This window comes from Tamandua tetradactyla (genome assembly GCF_023851605.1).
Source record: "Tamandua tetradactyla isolate mTamTet1 chromosome 1 unlocalized genomic scaffold, mTamTet1.pri SUPER_1_unloc_1, whole genome shotgun sequence".
NCBI classification, from domain to species: domain Eukaryota; kingdom Metazoa; phylum Chordata; class Mammalia; order Pilosa; family Myrmecophagidae; genus Tamandua; species Tamandua tetradactyla.
The window spans coordinates 2,389,338-2,417,187 of NW_027518237.1; the positions used below are offsets into that span (position 1 = coordinate 2,389,338).

A 27,850-nucleotide genomic window follows, 5' to 3' on the forward strand; every position below is an offset into this window, starting at 1 on the left:
AGTATGTTTTGGATTATAGATGATCACACTTTCAACTGCATTAAAGGAGAGTCCTCCATGAAAATGTTACCTTTGCCAACTGATAAAGAACATCTGAGTGTAGAATTTGATGAAAGCATCATCAGTAAATTTTGATTTACTTGCATTTTTGGCCTGTTTGGGCTCTGTTTTTTAAGGAAGAGAATTTTAAACAAAAAGGAAAGTCCTTATTTACTTTCTAATTATTGAATTTAACTGCAGGCATTTAGGCCCAGGCTATTTGAGGTCAGGTTAGGTTATAGTGGACAAACACTTTCTCTAGATTCAAAATTCATTAGTACTTTTCTCAGGGAAACTTGCCTAAAATCATTCAAAGAATAAATTCATGAATTTAGACTAGTAGGAAGCACAGACAAATGAACTAATACCTGAATAATGACAAATTTTATGAATGACCTGAAGGAAAGAAGCTCAGTGTTTAAACCTGGCCCAGCATCTTAGTCATCTCTGTGTGGAGCAGGGACAAGGCAGGGCATGATAAATATTGTTCTCAGTAAATATATATTGATGTGAGTAAGTGTAGGTTATATTGGACAGTAAACATCAGGTGAGCCAGAAATTTTGGGGTTGTAGATTCAATTTTATGAAAGTTCTCACATTGGAGGGGAACCTGGGTATGGGGCATAACTGTGAGAACAAACTATATGAAAAGGAGATTTTCATAATAAGGTGCATCATCTGATTATTGAAATGAGAGGTAGCATTCAGGTAATGGTGTAAGTCTTAAGGAATTTGAACTGGGAAGCAAGCAGAAAAAGTTTAAACTCTGGCTGTGTCTTTTTCTAGCCATGTACTTTTCTAAGATTACAAACCTTAAAAAAGTTTCTGGTTTTCTAAGATTTCTGAACCTCTTTTCATTTAATTCATTAAATAGGTAAATCTGCCTTTATCAATATGGTTTATTTAATGATTAAATAAATGTAATTATCCAAACACATTTAATACAATGTTGTTTATGTGAATTCAGGAACAAATGCGTAAGTTAATCTGACTGTTTTCAGAAAATATCATCATTTGTCCATGAAATAAATATATAATTATTAACAATGTTAATAAAAATTTAAAACATAGAAGATCTTCCACACCTATAAATGATGAAATGATAGATGTTACAATTGAAAGCTATTAATATAATATAAGACATCAACTGCCATTTTACTAATCTCAAAGTGAGGTATGGGCTTTATTCCAAATCCTTAATTCTATTTAATTTGAGCCTCCTAAACATATCAGGATTGTGAAATGTTATAACACATATGCATATGTGACTTTTTGATGCAAGGGATTTTCAGGAATATATTTGTAATACAACAGCCATCCATTGATCCCTCAAAATGGAACAAGTCTTTGATAATAAAATGCATAGTTTCTTGGTTATCTCAATCCAGCAGGATGAGATCATAAGTAAGTATTGAGAGAGTGATAGTATTAGACATTTAATGTGGAAGAACCAGGAAAATCTCAGGCAAATATCCTCAGAAGGACAACTACAAGGTAAAGTAGGACAGGGGTGAGGGTTCAGAAGATGGAGGTGGATATTTCAAAAGCCAGACATATTGATACCTGAGAAAATCCACAGTGATTTCTCTGGATGTGGAGACCAATGTTTTGAGTCAGCAAGGGAGTGGAAAATCTCTGAAAACCATGGGCTGATGAAGATATAGAACTCAATGATTTTCATCTAATCTGTACAAAGAAGTTATTCTCTTAGAGCATATTTCATGCTTCTGCTGATTGGATTGGGATTATTCCCAGGTGGAGTATTAGGAGTCATGAGAGTTGTGTCTGGAAGTCAATGATAAATCCAGAAACTAATAGCTTCTTTCTACATTCTCAGTTTTGCTTGCCTAGTGCTTATCCTGTTCTGAGTATAAACCCAGAGGAAGACAATTCTCAGCTGATCTGTTGACTATGCAGCCACTGGTGAGTAAGGAATACTTTTTACTGAAATTAACTGTGTATTTTCAGCAGATGAGCATAGATATTTGTGCTACTTTGAAAGGATTTATGTGCCCTAGAAAACCCACGCTTGAATCCTAATCAATCTTGTAGGAGCAATGGTTTCTTATAATCCCTATTCAGCACTATAGGTCAGAAACTTGATTAGTTTATCTTCATGCAGATGTGGTCAATCATTTGTATGTATTACACTTGGTTAGATGGAGACATGTTTCCACCCATTCTGTATAGATCTTGATTAGTTTAGTGGAATCTTTTAAAAGAAGAAGGATTTTGTGAAATACTTCAGAATGACATAGCCACATGAAGCAGAAAGTCCACCAGCCAGTGACCTTTGGAGATGAAGAAGAAAAATGCCTCCCAAGGAGCTTCATGAAGCAAGAGGCCTGGAGAGAAAGCTAGCAGACACCACATTTGCCATGTGTCCCACCAACTGAGAGAGAAATGCTGAATATCATCACCTTCTTGAATCAAAGTATCTTTATCTGGATGCCTTAGATCGGATATTTCTATGGACTTGCTTTAATTTAGACAATTTCCCAGCCTTAGAACTGTAAACTAACAATTTATTAAATTCTCTTTTTTAAAATCTGTTCCATCTGTGGAATATTGTATTCTGGCAGCTAACAAACTAGAACAATATTCTAATCTCATTTATAAGCTATTCAAGGATCTGAGCTAAATTTATATTTACCCTGGCCTCTGGAATGCTGATTGTTCAAGTTTGCTGCTTAGATTTCCAACCTATAGTACTGAATGAAGATTAGAAGAAGCTGTTGCTCTCACAACACTGACTAGGATTAAAACATGGTTTTTGCTTTTCTAGGGCACATAAATCCTTTCAAACTGGCACATTCTATTCTCTGGACCCTAAAAAAGACATGTTTTCCCCATATACAAAATACATTCATTCCAGTACAATTTCAGAGAACCTTAAACCATTTCAGTAACATTACCAATACAATACAAGGTTAAAACCAGTAAAAGTCTCATAAAAGTCAGCTACAGGCTAGGACAGTTGTAAGGCAAAATTTTCTTCTGGGTCTGGACCTGTGACACTCAAACAAGTTATCTGCCAACATAGGAGAAACAGTCATAGGATATACGTACCCATTTCCATAGGGAGGAAGGAACACATGGGTCACAAGACCCAAGCAGTCTCAAAAACTTGTAGAGAAAATTCCATTAGATTTCAAAACTGAGAGTCATTTATCTTTGAGGCTTTAGAAAGCAGCACTCCCACCCTTTTTGCAGGCCTATGCTTGCCTCTCCAAATTCAACCTTGCGAGACACTGGAGAGACCACCTTTTACTCAGCTCTACCCTCTCTAAGCATCAGGGCCACACCCAGCCTCACTGCAAGCTTTAGGTACACACTCAACCCCTCCATGTGGTGGCAGCCCTACTCTCCCCAATCTCCAAAGAGTGTGCTGCACCCTCTCCCAGGCCTGAGGCATCACCACTCTTCCACTGCAATGAGGTGGAAGGCCCATCCTCTTCCTTTGGGGCAAACTCACCCTCTCCACATGCTTGGAGGGGTCTACTCTCCTAGCCTGAGTCTTCTTGACTTCAGACCTCAGCCTCCATGATTCTACTTTTGAAGTTATTTTTTCTGCAATGTGTCCCTTCTCTCTCCCTCTCTGTTCTGACTGCCAGTGGTTCTTTTTACATAGCTCCTGCAACACTTTCATTGGCTTTCTATAAAATAGTCTCAGATCATGTCCATCAGACATAAGAAGTTTCCACAAATGTGTCTTGGATAACTTCATGTCCAATCCTGGCTTTCTCTGAAATAGCTGGTGGTTTCCACAATTGATTAAATCTTCATGTTGGGCACTATTCTCTGGGGTTCCCCTTTCCAGAAGCTCAGAATTTTCCAGAAAATCAACATCTGATTTCTGTGTACCCAAGCATTCAGTTTTCAGCATATCCCTTTCCTGTTGCATTTTGCTCTAAGCTGTGAGGAGAAACTAGGTTGTACTTTCCACGTTTAATTTGGAAATCTCTTCTACTAAATTACCAAGTTCATGGGTATTAAAATCTGTCTTCCATCCAAATCCACATGTCAATTGTGCCATATTATCTGCCATTTTAAAACAAGGATTACCTTCTTTGCTGTTTGCAATAACACGTATCTCATTTCTATCTAAGCCCTTATCAGAAGTATCTTTAGAATCCACATTTTTACCAACAGTCTCTTCAAAGCATCTTAGGCCTTCTCTATCAAGCTGCTCACAACTCTTCCAGAATCTTCCCGTAATCCATTTTAAAAGCCACTCCAACATGTTTGGTATTTGTAAATTGTAGCACCCCACTTCTCTGATGCCAAAATCGGTTCTACTTTGCTAGCTGACATGATGGAAAATACCAGAATCAGAAGAATGACTTTTAAAAGGGGAATTTAATAGTTGCTAGTTTACAGTTTTAAGGCTGTGAAATTGTCCACTTAAAATATGTCTATGGACATATTTTATGTCCAATCTAAGACCTCCAGGTAAAGATAACTTGGCTCAGAAAAGCTGATGACATTCAGCATTTCTCTCTTAGCTGGAAGGGCATATGGCAAACATGGTGTCATCTGCTGGCTCTCTTTCCAGGCCTCTTGCTTCATGAAGCTCCCTGGGAGGCACTTTCCTTCTTCATCTCCAAAGGTTGCTGGCTGGTAGACTCTGTGGTTCTCTCATCCTTCTGTCATGGTTCTGTACCTCTCTTCTTGTTCTCAAAAGGGACTCTGTCTGAAATGTCTTCTTTTATATAGGATTCCAGCAAAATAATCAAGACCTAGGTTGATCCATCTAATCAAGTTTGTCACCCACTATTGATTGAGTCATGTCTCTGTAATGATAATCTAATGCTTCCAACCTATGATAATGAATAGGGATTAGAAGAAACCATTACTCTCACAAGATTGATTATGATTAAAACATGGGTTTTCAAGGGTACATCAATCCTCTCAAACTGGCACAGTGATAATTCCTCAATAAATAATCTTTCAAGCAAAAGTTTGGTGCAGATTCCACTAAGACTCTGTATTCACTGAAGAACTGAGAGAGGTTTTTTCTCCTTCAGCCCATGTCCTCTTTAGAGAAATAGTGCACTCATTGATCCTGTTAATGCCTGTAAATGGCTTAGATTACAGTGATCTTAGTTGGTAGAATTGAGTAACAGCAGATATTTATAGTTGGTAGGAAGGCTGGTGTTCAACAAGTGAGTTCATCAGTACAGAGTAGCAGTTGCTAAGATGGAGGATTTTGCATAGCTGAGAGGAGCAAATGTGAGGACTAGTAAATAGAAGGAAAAGAGGAATCATTTATTTTCCTCAAACCATAATTTCTTAAAGTTTAATATTGTATATTTGTACATTTTTAAAACTTTCAAAATAGATACCTAAAATTTTCCCTTTCTTTTGTTCTCATTGCTTTTTTCCCGCTTTTTTTAGGAATTTATTCAAATTTTGTAAATAGAAGTAATGAAAAGAATTGTTGTTTCTTCAATGTTAGCTTGCATTCAGGAGTATAGTAGATAGAGTAAATCATAGGCCTGAGAAATTTTGTGATGAATTGGAGAGACCAGAATGGCTTGAGGATTTTCTTTTATTCTTGAACATGAAGAGGAGGTGAAGATATTAAAGAGAGGGTGAACATGGGTTTTGAAGATCCCAAGGAAAATTGAGTTTGAATGATCTCATATCCCTGGAATGGGCAGCTAGGATCATCCTTCAGTATAGGAGTCTCAGGAGTTTGTGAAATGAGCCACTGATCCATACTTGTATTTTATGATAAATAGCTGAAGGTATGGAAAATTTAATGAGGCAGCATACACTGTTCCAATTTATCCATGATACCTATTTAGTTCTGTAGAATGCTATACTTAACTGCAAAATTTGCTGCCATTCTACTGAAAATATAGCTATATATTATGTTCAGATGCAAAGTACTTTACACATAAGTTCATTAGATCTTTCAAAATTTCAAACTGTTTGTGAAATGATGTCATAGATGAGAGAAAACAGGTCATCTGGGGCAGTAATATAACTATAGTTATAAAAGTGGCAACACATGGGTATTCATTGTCCTGTGATGAGTCTGTATATTTACTTGAAATAGGCAGAAAATGTTTTTGTTCTTATAAATGCTGAAGTGCAAATTATATCTCACCATCTGCAAGTTCTAATGACAAGTTTATTGGGAAACGTCAAGATTATATTAGACCATGTGTTTTTGAGATTTTTTTAAATTATTGAGTCAAATAAACAGTGTGTATATGTATGTGTCCATATCTGTGAAAGACAGATTGCTCAGTATTGAGAATCATCTGACTTGAAACACAAATGCAGTTTGTGCTGTCTGCAACAGTTACCAATTCCTCAGTGCTATGCTCCCAATCATTGTACTCTGAATATTGGCAGATGGCCCTTTCTGAACACTTATATCTCTGATGTTTTTAGGAGCTAGTGAAATTGAAAGATGTAGTTATAGAATTTACTCAGGCAGAGTGGGTCATGCTGGATTCATCCCAGAGAAGGCTGTTCAGAGATGTGATGCTGGAGAATATCAGTAATATGTTCTCAGTGGGTGAGTATGAAACTTACCTATCTAATCCTCTTAAGAAGTGTCTAGAATAACTTGAGTATATTGTCTTAGATTTTACTTTATATTCACATTCTATGTTATTTGATAACATGAAAAACTATCTAAGATTTTTGTCTCTTTACTTACTACTTATGTCCAGTTTTTCCCCTGACTAAAATATAATCTTTATGAACTCAAATTCCATCTATTTCTTTTACTCAATTTTAAAGACTCAGCACAATGTTGAGAATATAATGAGTATTTTCTATACAGATAAATAAGGAGATTAAATATGCCCTAAATAATTATTGTGTTCTAGAGATTTTTGTGGACTCAGATGATAGTAATAACACAACAGGCATATCATTTTCCACATTAAATTAGAATGTTTAAAGGGAACTTATTGCATTATTCAGGGTTCTCCAGAGAAACAGAGACAACAAAAAAATATCTATAAATATGAGATCTTATAAAAGTGTCTCACACCAACTATGTGGATGCATGAGTCAAATTTTATAAGGTAGGCACTAGCTGGCAACTCCAATGAAGGTCATCAATGAACTCTCCAGGAGGGGCTGGATGGCTGAAGAAGACATGGAATTTCTATCTTCTCCTTTAAAAGTCTTCAACAAATTGAATTAAATCCAACTGATTCAGTTCTCTCTTTGTGGAAGACGTTCCCTTATTTGATAATAGATATAATTAGCCATAGATGCAATAAACTAAGTAATGATTTAGTAAACCAGCCTTCAATTTATTAGTCAGCCATGAAATTTCTTTGAAGTAATGGTTATGCCAGTGGTTACTTGACCAGAAAACTGGGCACCCTTACATAGCCAAGTTGACATATGAACCCAACCATCACAATGTTTTTGAATTCTTTGTGAAAATCATAATGAACTATTATGGAAATCTAGAATTTTTCTTGTCTGAAAATATAAAGTGTTCTGCCATCTGTTCTTGAGCTTGGCTCAACAACCAGAAGTTCTCATTGTATTTGGGCATAAGATCAATATTTAACACTTTGATGGTGAAAAATGGTCAATATTCTATGTTCCAGGTAATTCTCCCCAGGCTGACCTTTAACAGTTATATTCTTTTTAAGTCATGATAGTGGTTTGAAGCTGTATGCACTGCAAAAAAAGAATATTCTTAAATCTAATCATTCCTTCACATGTGAACAACTGTTTGTATTAAATTTGATGAGGCTACTTCAGTTAAGTTGTGTCCTTTCTTAAGCAGGATGGGTTTTCATTTATTACTGGAGTATTTTATAAGAGAATAAAATTCAGAGAGATAGAGAAAGAAAGCGATGGGTATAAAATTCTGAAGTTGATGAAACCTTGAAGCAAAGAAAGAAATCAGGAAACAGCATCATGTATCTTGCCATATGGCAAGCTAAGGAACAATGGTTTCCAGTGGTGAGTCTCAGAAAGCCACAGTCTTGGGGAGAAAATGTTGCCTTGCTGATGCATGGATTTGGACATTTTCCAAGGCTCAAAATGATAAACTAATAAATTTCCATTTTTAAACCAACCCATTATATGCTATTTGCTTAAGTAGCCTAGGAAGCTAAAGACAGAGTTTGGCCCAGGCATTTGATGTGCTTTTGTTGCATGTACCACAAATGACAATACAGCTTCAGAATGGGCTAATTGGTTGAGGCTGGAAGGATTATGAGGTCATTTATAGAAATGGGTTAGGTATCTTTGAAGAGGGCATTCAAAGACATATGGATGCGAAAGGTATTTCCAGTAATGCCCTAGAAGGAAATGATGATGCATTATGGAGACAGGAGGAAAGATGATTCCTGTCACTATTGAGTTCTGATATTGTGTGGAAGACAGATCTTCATTTATGAACTTGGATATTTAACTGAGGCATTTTCCAAGATAAGCACGGGAAGTTCAGAATTCTAATCACCACTTATGTTAAAATGTGAGAGAAATGTGATAAGCTCAGAACTGAAATCATGGGCTTAAGGGAACAAGATATTGGTGATTTAGAGAACCTGAAGCTTCTGGAAAGTGAGCCCCCAGAGAATATCCCTTTATGTGAGGGTTTAATTAAACATGAGAAAAGTCAGCAATTCTCTTCTACTCAAGACTGGAGATGCAGTTATCCAGGGAAGATTTGTGGAATGTCATTCTGTCTGATGGTTTGGACCTCTGTGTACAACATTCACAACTGACAAGTTGTTTGCAAAATCTGCCTGAGCAATCACTGGCAGCCTTGATGAATAGGGACAGATTGTAGGAAAAATCACATCAAGGGTAGAGCCATTGAAGCTGAGGTCTGGACCAAAGACATCTCAGGCAAGAAGGTGGGCCTGGCAATATATGTAGAAAGTGTGTGTCTTTTTCATAGCTTGGAGTGTGTTGGCCTCACCCCATGTTGAGTACCACCCCACACTTTCAGATGGTGGAATCAGAACCCATCAGGATTGTAGAATTTCTCTCTGCAACCACAGTGTTCTGAGAGGTTTGTGACTATTCCCCAAAGCTTTCAGAGTCAGATCACAACCCCAAATTCCTGAGAGGTTGGATATTTCACTCCTTTGTTTATAGAGAGCATGGCTGTTGCACAAGAACTTTGGAGGGCTGAAATTGCCACTTCATCAGTCTTGGAGGACAAAATTTCATTATGTATGTGATTCTCAGAACTTGAAATGTAACAGAGTATGCCATTCAGGGTTTGGAACCATAAACTGTGCTTTCCTTTCACCTACCAATCAAATGGAAGTGTTTATTTTATGCTTGCCACTCCATTGTACATTCTTCTCTAGATTTCACAGGTACACAAGCAGAGGGCACTTGTGCTGCAGGACAGACCACACCCATAACAAATTTTGATTAGACTTTGTACTAAGCATTGCTTCTGAAATGGCTCAAATTTGGGGAGGATATTTTAATGGAATGAAAGTATTTTGTCTATAGAAAGAACAGGCCTTTCTGGGTTGCAAATTGTGGAGTGTGGTTGTTTGAAATTGTATGTACCCAGAAAACATTTTGTTAACTAAAATCCATACTTGTGTTTTTTTAATAGCTGTGCTTTTATACCAATTGCAAATATGACCTTTTGGTGGGTTCCTTCAGTTAAAGAGTGTACCACCCAAAAGAGGATGTGTTTTAATCTTATTACTGACATACTTTATGAGAATTTTATTAAGAGAATAAAATTCATACAGAAAGAAAAAGCTATCTGAAATTATGAAACCCAGAACAAGAAGGAGACCAGGTGATCCTGTTTGTGTCTTGACAAATGACAGGCTAAGGAAACAGGATCCACAGATGCCAGCTCCAGAATGCCACAATGTTGGGGAGAAAACATTGTCTCAACTTTACTTTGATTTGGACATTTTCCTGGCTTCAAAACCATGAGCAAATAAATTTCCAGTTTTAAGCCAACCACTTTCATGGTGTTTGCTAAAGCAGCATAAGAAGATAGGACATCACTGTGCCCATTTGAAAATATTATGTACTCCAGAAAAACCATATTTTATCCTGACCCAATCTTGTGGAAGCATCTGTTTCTTGGAATCCAACAATAGTGTAGATTGGAAATTTTTATTAGATCATCTCCATGGAGATGTGACTCAATCCATTCCAGGTGGGACTTTATTAGTTTACTGGAATCCTTTAAAAGAGAGAATCAGAGAATCAGGAATGACAGAAACATCAGAGTCAACAGAAACTTCACAGTAGAGCTGACAGTTGCAGGCATATGGAGAATAGGGACAAGATGTTAAACAAGGCAGAACCTGGAGAGAATCAAGGGAAGCCAAAAGATGAAAGCCAGACCTGGAGAAGTAAAGTGAGGAACACTCACTGGATCAGAGGCTGAAAGCAATGGAACCTGGAGCAAGGGACCAGCAGATTCCAGCCACATGATTACCCAGCTGACAGAGGTGTTCCAGACACCTCTGACTTGAAGAAATGATGTGCATGTCATTCCAAAGTGGAAGAAATCATTCTTTGTAGATGGGAGGCAGAATTTGAAAGTGATTAAATTGGATATTTAGCAGAAAAAATTTCCAAATTAAATATGGAAAATACAGCATGCATGGCTCTTCCTTGAAGGTTATAGTAAAATGTGAGGGAAAAGAGATAAGTTGAGACTGGACTCTTGGGTACAAAGGAAATGAAATTGGTGTCCTGGAAAAGTTTTGGCTTCCACAAAATGAGACCACTGTTAATTGGGCCATACATGAGAATTTATCCAAGCATGGAAGTAACTCAGACATTACAAGAGAAGCAAGGATTGGAGAGAGTATCCAAAAAGAACTTGTGATAGGTCCTTTTGTCTGATTACTTGATCCCAGTATATTTCAGAGAAAATGAAAAAAGTACTGTGGAATCTATATAATTGGAACCATTGCCTGTCTGGTATAAAGGGGATAATGTAGAGGGAAAATGTCTTCAGAGGCAGAACTATAGAAGCTAAAGTCTGGGGACATTAAAACTTGGGCCAGAAAAGTGGGCCCATCCATACATGTGGAGAGCATGTATTTGACCTGGAAGCAGAGGGCAGACCATCTGCTTCATTGTTCAGGAAGAGTTGTGCCACTGCAGGCCTTAGAAAGGGAGGAGTCCATTAACTAGGGATTGGCAGGAGCCCAGCTGACACACCATTGTTCTAGAGGGGTTGACCACGTGCCACCAAGATGCTCCAAGTATGGAGAAGGTGGAGCTGAGAAAAAGATGTTGCTCCTAAAGAACTTCAGTTTTGCAACAAACCCAGCATTTGGAGAGAGAACAGGGCCACATCATAGGCCCTTGGAAAGGGTGGGAATGCTGCTTTCTAAAACCCAAAGGATATATGCCTCTCAGAATTTTAAATCTAATGGAGAATGCATGTGGGTTTCCAGAACTGTATGAATACAGTGACCACATTTTATTTTTATATATCTATATCTATATCTATCTCTCTCTTTCTCTCTCTCTCTCTCTCTCTCTATATATATATATGTACATATATATATGTGTGTGTGTATATATGTGTGTGTACATATATATATGTGTGTGCAGTGGAAACATGTATCCTATGACTGTCCTGCTTTTGTATATTGGCAGCAGATAACTTGCTCTAAATTTCACAGGTCCAGAGCCAGACTGGAATTTTTACCTTAGAGCAGACCATGTCTATAATTGATTTCATTGAGAATTTTTACTGGCTTTAACATCTTCCTGTATTTGAATTGTTACTGAAATGGTTTAAGGCTTTTGTGATATTGTGATAGAGTGAAGGTGTTTTATATATTGAAAACACATGTCTTTTGGGGGGCCCAGAAGTTGTAATGTGCCAGTTTCACAATGTTATGTACCCTAGAAAAGCTATGTTTTAACCCTGAACTAATCTTGTGGGAGCAGCTATTTTAATCCTGATTCAATAAGTCTAGGTTGGAAATTTTGATTAGATCATCTCCACGGAGCTGGGGCATGCCCAATTGTGGGTTTGACTTTTGATTAGATGGAGATGTGACTCAACCCATTCCAGGTAGGTCTTGATTAGTTTACTGGAACCTTTTAAAAGAGGGAATATTATGGAAAGAATCAGAAATGACAGAAACATCAAAGTCAACAGAAATTTCACAGCAGGTCTAACCGAGAGGCAGACACATGGAGAATAGGGACACAGATATTTGGAGATGCTTGGAGCCCAGTAGATGTTGTGATAAGATGGTAAGCAAGGCAGAACCTGGGTAGGGCAAAGGGAAGCCAAGAGATGAAAGCCAGCCCTGAAGAAGCAAAGTGAATAATATCCACAAGAACAGAGGCTGAAAACAATTGAGCCCAGGAGTAAGTGACCAGCAGATGCCAGCCATATGCCTACCCAGCTGACAGGTGTTTCTGACCCATTGGCCTTTCTTGAGCAAAGGTAATCTTTTGTTAATAGCTTAAGTTGGACATTTTCATGTCCTTAGAGATGTAAACTTGTAAATGATTAAATTCACCTTTATAAAAATATTCCAGTTCTAGTGTATTGCATTCCAACAGCTTGCAACCTACACAATCACCTTCAATAGACTTCATGATAATATATTGTTAACTGCACAGAACTCAAATTTTTTTGTATTTTTCCCCATAAACAGGATATCAAGTCTGTGAATCAGATGTAGCTTCAAAGTTGGTTCAAGGGGAAGAACTGTGTGAAGAAGGAATTGGATTTTTTCAAAACCAAAATTCAGGTGAGCTCTTCCTTGGAACATGTATTTAGGACAAGGAGGAACCTTGTCAAAGAGTGACTCAAACATCACCTGTAGATTTCTGTAAGTTATATTTTCTGAAATGTACATGTACATATTGGAGAAATTTCCTCAGTTCCAAGTATCAAATACTTAACACTCTGTATTCAAATGTCATTGGCTTTGGCAAAATAGACGTCTATGGACAATTGGATTTAAACTTTCACTTATGGCCCTTTTCTCATACTTGGCTTCAATGCTTTTACCTCTCTTTACCTCCCCCAACATATTTTTAAAATCATTTTTCTTATAATTAAATCTTGAAAATATTTTCTAGTTTATAGTGTCATATAAGGTTTTCTACTACCTCAAGTAATCCTTAATTTGATATTCTTTCTCAGATAACTGTCATTTAAGAAACAATTATATTGTTATGTGTGCTACTTCAATATATTCATCTTCCTAATGCTGGTCTAGAAATTATTGGTTTTTCAGTTCTTTCAGGCAGGGAAGATAGTGTTAAAGAACAAGAAATGCTATCTGTGCATCATGTCTGCAAAAAAGACCTATCTACCATCATATCATTGGTAAGCATTATGGCTGTAACCCTGGTCTTCCAAATAGATACCTGGAAGTGGAATAAATTAAAAATTCAGTACAATCACTTAACTTGAAGTTGGTTTAAGTGTGAATCCAGGAAATGTCTGTGATAATTTGAATATAGAAAACAATTAACTTGAGCACAATAATATAACCCTCCTTATATATAAAAAGATAATTCTATAAATACAGCTCATCTACTCAATCTCTGAAACATTATAAAGTCTTCAAGACTGATTAGAAAGTTCTGCAGTTGAGAAGCTGCAAAAGAGTAGATCTCTGTACATGCAGAAGAATAAAATGATTCATAAATAACCTGGGAAATATTTTAATTGGAGACTGTCACTGATTGGTTACTTTAGAATTCAGATGTATATGGATTGATATCTATGGACAAACCTCTTACATTTTTTCCTGTACTTCCCAGAAGCAGAATTCTCATACTGAAAAGAATGGTATTATATGTAGTAAATTGCCAGAAGATTGTACTCATGGTTCCAGAGTGTTTCAACATGTATTAACCCACAAAGAAATGAAATCCTACATCAACAATCTATTTGGAAAAGCCCTCAATGATCTATAATATTTTAATCAACAGCAGAATTTTCACCCTGGAAGTAAGTCATATGCATGTTATCTAATTAAGAAATCCCTTGTTCAAAACTCTGGCCATACACATTACAATGGAATTGATGTTGGAGTGGAACCCTGTGAATATCATCTATGTGGAAAAACCTTTACTAAATATTCTGAGTTGAGACAACATGAGAAAACTCACACTGGAGAAAAACCATATGAATGCCATCTATGAGGGAAAACCTTCACCCATTATTCTATTCTTAAACAACATGAGAAGACTCATACTGGAGAAAAACCCTATAAATATCATCTATGTGGGAAAGCCTTCACTCATTCTTCTATCCTTAAAAAACATAATAGAACTCACACCGCAGAGAAACCATATGAATGCCATCTATGTGGGAAAGCCTTCACCAGTTATTCTATCCTTAAACATGAGAAGACTCATACTGGAGAAAAACCCTATAAATGTCACCTATGTGGGAAAGCCTTCTCTCATTCTTCTAGCCTTAAACAGCATGATAGAACTCACACTGGAGAGAAACCTTATGCATGCCATCAATGTGGGAAAGCATTCAGTTTATCTTCTTAGAGTACATGAGAGAATTCACACTAGAGAGAAACCATATCATTGTCATTTATGTGGTAAAGTCTTCACCCATTGTTCTGTCCTTAGAAAACACAAGAGAATTCACACTGGAGAGAAACTCTATGAATGTCATTTATGTCAGAAAGTCTGCACCCATTGTTCTTACTTTAGAAAACATGAGAGAACTCACACTGGAGAGAAACCATATGAATGCCATCTGTGGAAAAGCCTTCAGCCAATATTTTAACCTTAGACAACATGAGAACATTCATACTGGAGAGAAATCCTATGAATGTCATTTATGTCAGAAAGTCTTTACCCATTATTATAACCTTAGAAAACATAAGAGAAGTCACACTGTAATGAAACCTTAGAAATATCATGTATGTGGGAAAGCCTTTACTCAATATTTTAACTAGAGACAAATAAGTGCCTTTCTCCTTAGCATTCAGCATTGCCTAAAGGACAATCAGTTTTCAGAGTTCCCAGGTGAAGGAGCACATGTGCAAAAATTGAATCCAAATATAGTACTGTTTACATAGTATCACAACATCATTTATAACACTGAATACAAAGTGGTCATTCATGTAATATTCACACACTCCCTCCTTAACTAAATTCAGACTTAGTATCACAAATTTGACTGATGTGGATTTATCACATTTAATCTCTATAAAGGGATTTAAACTTGTTCTCCCTTAATGGCATGGTATTGACAAGGTAATTAAACAGATTTTGAAATAATTATTGAATTATAGATTTTATATATAAAATTGGAATAACAGTGTAAAGAATGCCTGGTCTGTTCAAAATCCCAATGGTTATACCTTCATCACATTTACCCCTTAACACAAAATACACTAGTGCATGTTTCCTCAAAATAGGAACACTCTCCTTTGTAACCACACAAACCCAAATCAGAAAATGAAAAGATCCGATCCACAGCTCATTTTTGAATTTTACCAATTGTCCCTAGAGTGGGAAAAGGTTTCCTTGTCCATTTCAGCTCATGCTTTTCAAATTAGAATTGTTCCTGAGAAATTCTCTCATGTGCTTGACACATTGGCAAGCACATATGATGCTAACTCAAGTCTTCCCATGGCTTCCTCCTGAACAGACACAGGCCTAAATTCCAACAGCAAACCCCAGACTGATTCTGTCCTCTCCTCAGTTCATCCCATCCAAAAGAACCTGAAATCCACCTACTCCAACCCTATTGATGTCAACTTGATAACTGGGTGAACTTTTCCATACACATGGAAAAATTGTTTTCTCATATAATGAAAATGAAATTTATGGGGCTGTATCCTGAAAGCATCTGTGCCATCATCCACACCAAATAATATGACACTAAAATTCCCTGATAATCCATATAACTCTACTATTTTCTCACAAAAGATGCATTGTCTTTAGGAAACATGAAGATTCATAAAGTCCAATTAGAAGGTATATGAAATAAATAGTCTAGGATAAGTCTTCAAATATAAAACCTTTCACTAGTTCCTAATTTTGTCATTTTTCCTTAATCATTCACAAATCTCCCCCTCCATTGAGACAGTATAGAGCATAATGAAAGAGAATGTTCATATATGCTGACTCTCACATTGCAGATTTTGTATTAACTTCTTTGTTTATGCAATTTTTGTAATTAACATAGAAATTTTTTTTTGTATTTTAAAGATGCTGAGAAACCCTAAATATTTTTCAAATGACTTGAATGGATATTCTTGATCTTACTTTTCCATTTGCTGCATTCTCCTCCCATACCAATCCTAAGACATTCCTTGATTGAATTTACATCATATTAAAAGTCATAAAATCATGTCTTTTTGCAGGAAGAAGGAAAATTTGAGGCATGTAAAAAGATAAAGCTGCAAGCACACCAATAAAGAGCTTGGTAGACAGTGTTCAGAATGGAGTATCAAGAATCAGATCTTTGGCAGGGGTAATTTTTCTACAACTGTGTTATTACCATTTCCTAGACTCCACTGTTCAAATACCAAGAGCTCCTTCAGGCAAATCTTTACTTAGTCATGTATCCAGGAGTCAGGTCCCACCTTGAATCTTGTCATGGGATTCACCAGATCAACCTTGCCGACATAAAGAAGTTCATATAAGTATGGGTATATCAACCAGTTTTCAGACAGAGACAAGTCTACAGAATCCTATAAGCTGAAATTAAATTGAATACTGGTGGTCTTATAAGCTTACAATAAAAATCTCTAAAGTGGAAGATGGCGGAATAGGAAGTGCAGAGTTTCCATTAGTAAAAAACACATAGAAGACACCTAAAAACTGTCCTAAGCTGCCATTCTGGGCTCAAAAGATCAGTGGAGTACCATGCTGGAGGAAGAGAAAAAGAAATTGTGATGGAGAAATTATAGTGAGAGACTCACTTGGCTGTGCCTATTTGCACTTACTCCCCACACTTGAGTCTAGTAGTTTCTGGTCAGCCCAGTTCCTCTATGTCAGAATGCTGTGGAACGGAATTTGTGAAGTCCCTTGCCACATTGGGAACAGGGTGACATGGCACAGTTCTGATACATTTGTTGCTCAACAAACTTGGACATCTTGATCCCACAGCCTTGCCGCATTCAACACAGGAACCCATGGTGCCTGGAAGACCATTGTTTACTCAAATAGAGAAGCTGCCATGAAAGACTCAATTGGCCATGTCTCTTGGTTCCCATCCCCAAGACCCAAGACAAAAACCTTCTGATAGGCCTACTTCCTGTCTAGTGGGCTGCAGCAGACTGAAAGAATTGGGGAAGTTCTCCTTCTGCCAAGAAATCAGGTGGATGCAACATAGTCTGACCCAGGAGTTGATCAGCAAAATTGGATTTCTAGGTCTCTCACTTTTTGGTCCTACCCAAGAAGATTCATGAAATGCCATTATTTCTAACTGCCATAGAAATAGAGCAGACTGAGTGCTAAAATATCTTGCCTGTGTTGTTTCCAAATTGTGCCATCTGTGAAGTCTTGGAATGTGCCATCTTGGGAAGTTGTTTTCCTGGTCCTCTCTCCAAGTCCTTTTGGAATTCTTCTGCACCCCCTGCATGTGACCTTGGCCCTGTTTTGACTGGGAAATACAAACACAGTGCCATATAAGAGCTGTAACAGAACCCTATCAACAACAAAATCTTAGATGAGAGGGAAACCGGTCTTCAGAATCTCAATAACTTAATGGTCTAAATAACAAGCACAAAAGTACAAGCCACACTAATAAACAAGAATATGGCCAGGGAAACAAAGAAATTAAAAAGAGATGTAAAAACTGGAACAACCACTCACAGATATTCAAGCAAATCTAAACCAATTCAAAGATGAAGGAAAATGTATATTAAAGAATATTAAGAAGACACTGGGTGAACATATAAGAAGAAGTTGAAAGCCTGGAAGAAAACTAACAGAAAGGCACAATAGATGAGATTAAACATGTTAGAGGCAAACAGCAGCAGTTTTGAAAGAATTAGTAAGAAGAAAGAACTAGTAATAATTAGTTGTATAAGGCAGGACATCTGAAATAAAAATGAGAAAAGTGTACATAGAGGTAAGAATGGAAAAATTTGAGCAGCATCTCTGGGAATTGAATGATAACATGGAACTCACAAACATACATGAAATGGGCTTCCCAGAAGGAAAAGAGAAGCAAAAAGTGGCAGAAAATATTTTCAAGGAAATAATGGAAAAAATTATTCCCAAGTCTTATCAAAGACAAAGATACAAATGCATTGGAATCCAAACAGAATAAACCCTACTAAACTCATTCTGAGACACATACTAATCAGAAAGTCAACTTCCAAAGATAGAGGATTTTGAAAGCATTAAGAGAAAAACAATTCATTAAATACAACAGAATTGGAATTAAATTAAATGCCAACAATTCTGTAAATAAACCCACTACTGTCCCCCATCCATGAGACATGACTTCCAATGTTATAAGACTCTGTAGCACTGTGGGACATGATAGCCAGGGATGATCTTTGCCTTGTCCACATGAGTTGAGAGTTACTAAAAGTGGGGAAAGAAGTGAATTAAAATAAAGTTTCAGTGGCTAAATCTTTCAAGTTTTGTTGAGAAGTCATTCTGGATGCTATCTTATGCAAGTTGTAGCCAGATATTTCATGTAACCAGAATATGCCATAACACAAACAACACTATTCCTGAAAACTCTTGGGACTGACCTTATGCTCTATCTAAGTCTATATAAAGGTTTGCTTAGTAAGTTCATTTTCTCAGAAAATTAAATCCTCCAGATTGATCATAGGCAAGATAAGTCCTGAAACCCATAAGTACCAGTCACTCCAGGAAAATAACCAGATTAATTCATGTATCCCAGAAATCCAGTACCCCTTTCCAGCACAAAAAAATTAAAATGGCCCTTTATCAGGTAGCCCTGAAGGATGAAAATAAATGAGAAAAAGAAGTATAACTGAGAAGTTAGAATTCTGTAAATGACTGTAATTACTGACTCATTATATAGACATTTCTTTAAAGAGTATAATGTTTTAGAATAACCAGAAGAAAGTACCTGAAGTTGTGGAACTGTAATCCAGTAGCTCTGATCTTTGATAATGATTGATAAGTATATTGCAAAGAAATAGTTGTCTGTGTGTATGAATCTACTTCAGGATGTTTCTGTTGTTGCACTGACTCTCTTACTATAATCTGTCAATATAACACTGTCTTAGTTAGCCTACCTCAATTGTAAGTCTTAAAATTGTATAGATTGCAATACTAGTGGTCAGTAAGAGGGAGGGATAATATGTATGAGATGTTTGGGATTTTCTTTTCCCTTTTAATTTCATTTTCTGGAGTAATGCAGATGTATTAAATATGATCCTGCTGGTGAATACACATCTGTGTGATGATACTGTGAACCATATATTTTATACTTTGAATGGCCTGTATGGCTTGTGCAGCTATTTCAGTAAAAATATAGTAAAAAAATTAAGTGCCAATTTCTTTTCAGAAACCATGAAGGTGAGATGGTACTGGAATGGTATATTTAAACTACTGAAAAGAAAATATGCCACCAAAGAATTCTTCAACTGGAAAAACTCTTAAAAAATGAGGGAGAGTTTTAAAATATTCATTAAAAAACAAAAGCTGGGAGAATTCATTAGCAAGATGCCTGACCTGCATGAAATATTAAGGGGCATTTATTCCTGTTGAATAGAAAAGACAGGGGAGAGAGAATTGGACAAGAGTGAGACATGAAGATTATCAGTAAGGGTCCCTTAGAGGACCAAAAAAGAGGCAATAAGACATATAAAAACCAAAGGATAAAATAGTTGAAGTACTATCTAAAGAATAAGAACATTGTGTGTTAATGTATTAAACTCTCCAATTAAGATGCACGGATTGGTGAAATGGATAAATGAATGATATGTCCATATTCTATCTGTAATAGACTCACCTTAGACCAAAGGTTACAAGTAGATGAAAGGCTGGAAAAGTTATTCCATTCAGGCAGTAACCAAGAAAGAGCTAAGGTATCTATACAATATTAGACAAGATAAACTTTCAGTACAAAAAGTTTATGAGACCAAGAAGAACATTATATATTAACAAAAGGGGCAATTCACCAAAAAAACACAAAGAATCATGAATGTTATGTGCCTATATTAGGTTTCTGTAGAGAAACAGAATCAACAGGGAACACTCCCAAATATAAAATATATAAAAGTGTCTCACATGACCAAGGAAATGCAGAGTCCAAAATCCACAGGGCAGGCCGTGAAACCAACAATTCCAATGGAGGATCTGGATGAACTCCACAGGAGAAGCTCACCAGCTAAAGCAGGAAGAGAGACTGTCTCTTTTGAATCCTCCTTAAAAGGCTCTTAGTGATTAAATTAAGCATCAGTCACTGCAGAAGACACTCCCCTTGGATGATTACAAATCAGCTGTGGATGAAGCTGACATGATCATTATTTAATTCTATGAAATGTCTTCATCTCAACAGACCAGCACTTGCCCAACCAGACAAACAGGTACCACCACTTGGGTAAGTTGACATATGAACCTGACCATGATAGTCCACCCCTTGTCAACTTGGCTAGGGGAAGTTGCTTAGTTCTATTGCTGTGGACATGAGCCAATGGCGCGTGAACCTCATCTGTTGTTGATTACATCCACAGTCTGCTAGGAGGTATGCCTGCTGTAGTGAATGATATTTGATTTAATTGGCTGGTGCTTAAGTGAGAGATTCAACATAGCACAGCCCAAGAAGCTCAGTATACCTCATCTCAGTCCTCACAGCTCAGCCAAGGCCTTTAAGATGTAGAAAGATATCACCCCAGGGAATGTTGTTGGAACACAGAGGCCTGGAGAGAAGGCCAGCAGAGATCACCCTGTGCCTTTCCACATAAGAAAGAACCTCAGTGGAAAGTTAGCTGCCTTTCCTCTGAGGAACTAATGAAATAAATTCCCTTTTATTGAAAGCTAATTCATCTCTGGTGTGATGCATTCTGGCAGCGAGCAAACTAGAACAGAATTTGGTACGGGAGAGTGGGGTGCTGCTGCAGTTTGCAAGTACCAGATATGTTGAATGGTTTTTTGGATGGCTAAGGGGAAGATTTTGGAGGAACTGTAAGAGAACAATGGAGAAGTACTGAAGTACTTGAAGAAACTCTTGGTGTAAACAGAACCACTGCCAATCTAGACAAAGGGGGCCACAAAAGGGACAAATTGGAATTTGCAGAGTGAGAACCACGTAAGCTCTGGTATGAAGCCAAGAAATATTGGCCAGGAGAGTGGACCCACCCATACACATGGAGAGGGTGAGTTTACCCTGAAGGGCAAAGATGAGTCTCCCACCTTGTTGCAGTGGAAGAGTTGTGCAACCTCAGGCCTCAGAGAAGGTACAGCATACTCCTTGGGGGACTGGGAAGAGCCTGGCTGCCACCACATGGAGGGGTTGAGCATGTGCCCCAGAAATGTCAGAGAACCCAGGAGTGGCCCTGATGCCCGGAAAATGGAGTCAAGAAAAAGGTGGTCTCCTCAATGTTCCCCGAGGTCGATTCATAAACAGACAGGCCACTGCAAATAGGCCTTTGGAAAGGGTGGAACTGCCACTTTCTAAAGCTGAAGGATAAATGACTTTCAGACTTTGAAATCCAGTGGTGTTTGCTCTGCAGGTTTTCCTTCCAATTTCTCCCTAAGTATCCTGTGACTGTCCCTCCTTTGCATATTAGCACCAGATAGTCTGTTTTGAGATTCATAGGTCCACAGCCAGAAGAGAATTTGTGTCACTGATATAATTTATGGTGATGCATATAGTTGCCAAGTTGACAAGAGGTGGACGTGTGGTAGTTAGATTGAGCTGTCAGCTTGATGAGGGGAAGGTGCTTAGTTCTATTGCTGTGGACATGAGCCAATAGCATGCGAACCTCATCCAGTTTTTAGCTTCTATTGTCTTAAGACTTTCTGTCCACTTTGATCTTACATGTCCCTTAGCTCTCCCAATAGTGAAAGCTTCATTTTTCCCCATGTGTCAAAAGGAAACATCTATATCTATCCAGCACAATGAGACTTCAATGTACGCATTTATCTGGGTAACTTCAGAAGTCTTCTTATTTTTCCCTATGATAATACTACCAATAGTGATATCTAAAGATATTTATTGAGCCCTTGAATATGCTAAGGACTTTATGCATATTATTTGGTATTATTAATCCAATCTGTTAGATGAAAAAAAAAGGTACTTCATATGTAAGTATTTTATTGAATGTTATGAAATTGGGCAGATTCAGGGCCAAAATTTGAAACCAGGTGTCTTAAATTAAGACAAAGTACATTTTCTATTGCATTAAAGCTACCTTTATGGGTGTTTACAAGATTATATGCATGGATAATTGCCCATTTCTATTTGTAGATAATTAAGCATGTGTAGAAGAAAGAGGTATTTACAAAATTTTCTATTTCTGAGTTAAAATGTACTTATCAACAATAGTGGGTTCTCTGCTCAATGCATTCACAAGATCAGTGCTTGAGACACTACCATTTCAGAAAAATGAAGGAATTATTACTAACCACAAAGGAGGAGATCAGATGGCCTATTGGCCTAAAATCACTTTCCAAAACTACAGTAACTCTGTCAGAAGATGGGCATATTTTAGGACAACAAGCACAACAGATAGAGATGTGAAGGTTGGAGATGATCTAATTATTAAGCCAGAATAGACTGCTTACATGTTTAGTCACAGAACATATGTAAGAACATGGCAGTCTTAATATGATGAAAGGTGTTTGAAAATGTTATGTGTATTGGAAGCAGGTAACTTGTTCTAAGTTTCCATAGCCAGAGGAGAATTATTTACCAGCACAGTCCATGTTATAACTGATTTCTATTAGTCTTTGTGCTTAACATCATTACTGAAATTATTTAAGGCTTTTGTGATATTGTGGTGAAATAAATGTATTTTGTATATGGAAATAAAATGTCTTTTTTTGGGTCCAGATGGTTCAGTGTGCTGGTTTAAAGTTGTACCCCAGAAAATGCAATGTTCTTTTTATCCATTCTTATAGGTACAGACATACTGTGTATGGGACCTTTATGCCAAGTTATTTCAAATAAGTTGTGACCCAACCCTTCCAAGTTGGATGTTACAGTTTGTTAAAGCTGTTAGAGTGTGATATACCAGAAATGGGTTGTCTTTTACAAAGGGATTTATTGTCACAAATGACAATTCTAAGGCCATGAAAACACCCAAAATAAGGAGCCAAAAAGATGATATCTACTCAGAATAAAGGCAGCTGGCACTGGAGTTCCTCTGCAACATGAGAAGATGCATGGCCATGTCTTCACTCCTCTCCTGGCTTCTGGTATCAAATAGCTCTTTCAGCTCCTGAGGATCTGTCTTGCTTCTGCCTGGGGCATTTTTTGTCCTAGCTTTCCCTCAGTGTGTGAGATCTCTTAAAGGATACCAGTAAAGTAAAACTGAATGGGCAGTAAATGAGCAGGGTCACATCCCCATAGAAATAACCCAAGCAAATGGTTCTACTCACCATAGGTCTTATTCACAATATTGGAGAAAAACGAGCATGGTTTTTCTCGGGTGACTAACAGTTTCAAACCACCACAGTAGGACTTAATCTTTTTATTGGTTTCTTTGTGAGTAGATAAAAGAAAAAAAGTTCAGATAGCTCAGAGAGCAACATCTGGAGAACTTTATAAAGAGCTAGCAGAAAAATCCCCAGGAGAAACTTCTAGAGAAAAATTCTGGGTATGCTAAGAAATAACCCATAGGAGCTGAGAGAGGAGGCTACTTGAATGATGGGCTGAAAGCAATGAAACCCAGAATTGAAGGATCAGCAGATACTGGTCATGTGCCTTCCTACATGACAGAGGAAACACAGATGCCAGTGGCCTTTCTTCAGAGAACATATTTTACTGTAGATGCCTTAATTTGGACATGTTCATTGTCTTAGGACTGTAAATTTGCAAACTAACATATCCCCATTTTGAAAGCTAGCCCATTTCTGATATGTTGAATTCCAGTAGCTTTATCAAACTGAAAAGCAGTCACTTGTGGTTTAAAGTTTAAACCACATGTGTCAGGTGGGGCAATTATGCTTAGATCCACTCTGTCTAACAAAATAGTTTTAGAATTGCAATGGATTGATTCTGGGCCTGGCTCACTAATAGATTTTAGGGACAGTTTTAGTGACCATAAGGCCTTAATGTTGTAAAAGAGAATAAAGGGGTACAAGTAAGTGTCAGTCACAAAGTTTTTACAACCAAAAGATACAGGCAATATAATTACATACACATTAAACAAGATCAAGCTAGCTGCATCTTTATTCAGTAATTTCAGGTACTTACCTCTGGCTATTCCAATATACTAGAAAGCAAAATATATCTATATATGAATTAAGAAATCATAGTAATTTGTTAAATTTTAACTTGTCATATACAGTTTCTCTCTCTCATTTGATCATTATCACAATCTTGAAGGTTATCTTGTAGATCAACCTTCTACCTTCTTAATGCTGAAAAGAGGCATTGATATTATGATGTAGAGGAATTAAACTGGATGCTCTTATTAGAGAGAATGGTACCTCAATTTCAGGGCTTATCTGGTATAGGGACAATCAGAGGTATAAGTCTCAAAATATAAACTTAATGAATACAATGTTTAGAAAGTCTAAAATACAGTCCTTTGCATTCTTTAGGGTTTTCAGTAACCCTGGTGGTTGGCGCTTGGCATTCTGTGACAGTTTGCAATATCTGGCTGAATTACTTGGTTACTTGCATTAAAGTAACCCTGAGAATTATCTCTCAACTCTATTTGAAGTCTCTTAGACATTGAAACTTTATTTCCTTCCCCCATTTTGTTCAAGAAAGTATTACCAATTCCATTATGCCAGGGCTCATTCCTGGGAGTACACATTGCTGGGAGACTTACACCACTGCAAGTAATGTGCCATGTTGGGGAGAAAGGTAGTGAGTTTACTTGCTAGATACCATATCTGAGCCACGAAAGAGATTCTGTGGGAGTGACCCTTAGGCACTAGGTAAATATAAGCTTAGCTTCACTAATACATAAATAAGTTTCATAAATGCAAGCCTCAAGATTGAGGGCTTGGCTTATTAAATTGGAACCTCTATTGCTTAAGGGAATAGGTGGAATTCCCCAGGTGGGAATGTTTAGTAATTCCATGCTTTTTCTCCAGTCTCTAAAGAACTTGCCAATGCTTTATTCGATTTCTGCCCAAAATGTCTCAGTTATCACAATAATGTGTACAGTATATCAAGAGCTCATGCCTTATTCTAGATCCTATGTCAAAGAAAGTTGAATTATGTTGTTTAGATAAAGTACAAGACAGGTTAAATTAGATTTTGTGCTCATGTAAGTTAAATTTTGGTCAAAATGTATACCTCTTCTTTGGCCTCAGACAAAACTTAAAGTTTTAATATATTCTCAATATAATCCTTTATCTTTCACACTGGTGCAAATCACATCTCCTTTTCACCTCCTTTCACAGTTTCTGTATGTTGGAGTGTTGAATTTCAGGGCTAGAGTGTCTCAGGTGCCACACAGCTACCCGAAGTTCCAGGAAACTGCCAGGTTATACACAAATAGCAAACCATCTCAGGATTTAGAAATAACAATTAAGGCTCAAGAATAAATGTGTTTGCAGTACGCAATTACATTCTAGGCCATAATTTTATCATTAATATTTGTAAATGAACCTATTTCAGAAATTTAAAATTTTGAGAGTTGGCTTATGTTGGGGTCATCAACAACAAAATATCACAGAAGTTTTTTCTGTCTCATATTAACTCCTTTATCAGGGTTTTGTTAAGTAAAATGAGGAACATGATGTATACACTTTGCTTCTCTTTTAAAGTCCCTTTATGATAAACATGAAGTTTTGACTCATAGCTATGTATACTTTTAGAGAAGCATTAGAAAAAATGTAGTGTAACTAACAAATAAGTTTGTTTCTGTAAATAATATGTAAACTTTTTTCTAAGAATAAATAAAACCATGACTAACAACATCGTAGTGTTGTTTAAAATCATGCAGATCAGTATCAGAATATAATATGGAATGACAGAGAGAACATTGTTGTTTTTAGGAATTTTATACAATGTCTAAATATATAAATGACATTTCATGCATATTAATTTAGTAACAGAAGTATATTAGCCAGGGTTCCCTAGGGAAACAGAACCAACAGGAGATATCTGTAAATATGTGATTTTATACAAGTGCCTCAGGTAGAGATGCCAAAGTCCAAACTCCCTAGGCAAGCAGTGAACTGACAACTCCAATGAAAGTCCTCCATGAACTCCCCAGAAGAGGCTTGCCAGGTGAAGGGGAGATGAAAATTCTCTTCTCTATCTATGCTGTAGACACCACTTCTCCATAAAATGTCCTCAAATGATTGGATTAATTCTAGCTGATTGGACTCTCTCTTTGTGGAAAATATTACACCAGTCAGCCATAGATGCCATCAGCCATAGATGTAAACCACTGACTGATGATTCAATAAGCCAGCCTTCTGGCTTGTTAACCAGCCATAAAATGTCCTTGCATTAAAGGAAAGTTCAGTACTTGTTTGACCAGACAACTTTGCTACAACACCTAATCAAGTTGACACATGAACTAAGCATAACCATCCAACATTGATTAACTTGGCAGCTATACACATCACACATCACCTTAAACCATACTTAAGTTCTGAATAGGACCCAATAATAGACATATTCTTCACCTAACAATTCCAACTCTCATGTACAACCAGAAAGAAAATACATCATTCCAGAAAAGGGCACACGTTCTTGGCTAATATTCACTCCTAGAACATCACTACCACAACAAGAACAATGCAACTTATGTCATATGATAAGGGGATAAAGTAGAGAAGGAAGGAAAGTTATTTGACTTATGTACAAATACAAACATACAATGAAGCAAGGAAGAAATATTCATACCATTACAGTCCTCATTTCTGTAAATAATCACATAGGTGAGGTTCATATTTATCAATAACTTCTTCCACTACAAGCTATGCTCCCTTTACCCTCAGCAATCACTTCAGCTGATCAATTTCTTTACCTGGTGTGGTGACCTAAGCTTTCATTCCTGAAGTTTCTGGGCCATTGGTATTCCTGGATTGGGTTTTTGCATTTTTACATTGACTTTCATCACAGGGCATGGTAATAACAAAAGAAATAACCTAATGGATTGCCTGATCCAAGGAAAATGCATATTTGCCTGCCTTGTGTAGTTGAGTCCTATTTCCTCAGAATAAGATCAATCACCCCAGACGATATGGTAATACTTTTCCTTGTCTGTGGATTTAGAGGGATGAGAAACCCAAAAGGAATCCAGGTGGCAGTCTTAACATCAAGATCAATGGAATCATTGTTGTGTCTCCTGGTAGTAACACTCCTCCTTTTGGAACTACACTTGGAGAGCTGCAAAGCTTTATGTTGGAGGGAAAGGAATAAAATTTTTTCTTAAGTGCCCCACTATGGGTGATAGTGAGTGGTGCCACTCTCATTTCCACCCACTGATTCCTGGACCTGTGAATCCTTGCTATAGAGAAAGAACAGAATGCATTGAATGCTGATTCAGAGCATACCCAGCCTTATAGAGAGCATTGCCACAGATATACAAGGTTTTTGCACATAGTTAGCGCTATAATTGAATCTTTCAAGACCATCCCTCCATTCTGTCAACCCAGCTGCCTCTAGATGATGGGAAACATTGTATGACCAGAGATTTCCATGAGCATATGTCCATTACTGCACTTCACTTGCTGTGAGGTGGGTACATTGATCATAAGTAATGCTGTATGGAATAACATGACA

The 27,850-nt window shown here is 37.1% G+C and overlaps 1 protein-coding gene and 1 pseudogene across 2 annotated transcripts in view; both read left to right on the forward strand.

Moving 5' to 3' along the window:
- The first annotated feature begins 1,881 nt into the window (after nucleotides 1-1,881).
- LOC143672685 (zinc finger protein 705A-like) overlaps nucleotides 1,882-27,850 on the forward strand; it is a 54,688-nt gene continuing 28,719 nt past the window's right edge. Inside the window, exons 1-5 of one of the 2 annotated variants that reach the window (XM_077147244.1) lie at nucleotides 1,882-1,962; nucleotides 6,445-6,571; nucleotides 12,660-12,755; nucleotides 13,248-13,339; nucleotides 13,780-13,959. In XM_077147244.1, coding sequence (XP_077003359.1) covers nucleotides 1,951-1,962; nucleotides 6,445-6,571; nucleotides 12,660-12,755; nucleotides 13,248-13,339; nucleotides 13,780-13,935 — 483 coding nt within the window. In that variant the 5' untranslated portion in view covers nucleotides 1,882-1,950 and the 3' untranslated portion in view covers nucleotides 13,936-13,959. Of the gene's footprint in view, nucleotides 1,963-6,444; nucleotides 6,572-12,659; nucleotides 12,756-13,247; nucleotides 13,340-13,779; nucleotides 13,960-27,850 lie in introns of those variants that run through there. The other variant, XM_077147245.1, reaches the window with a different exon arrangement.
- On the forward strand, nucleotides 13,945-15,062 carry LOC143672693 (uncharacterized; annotated as a pseudogene).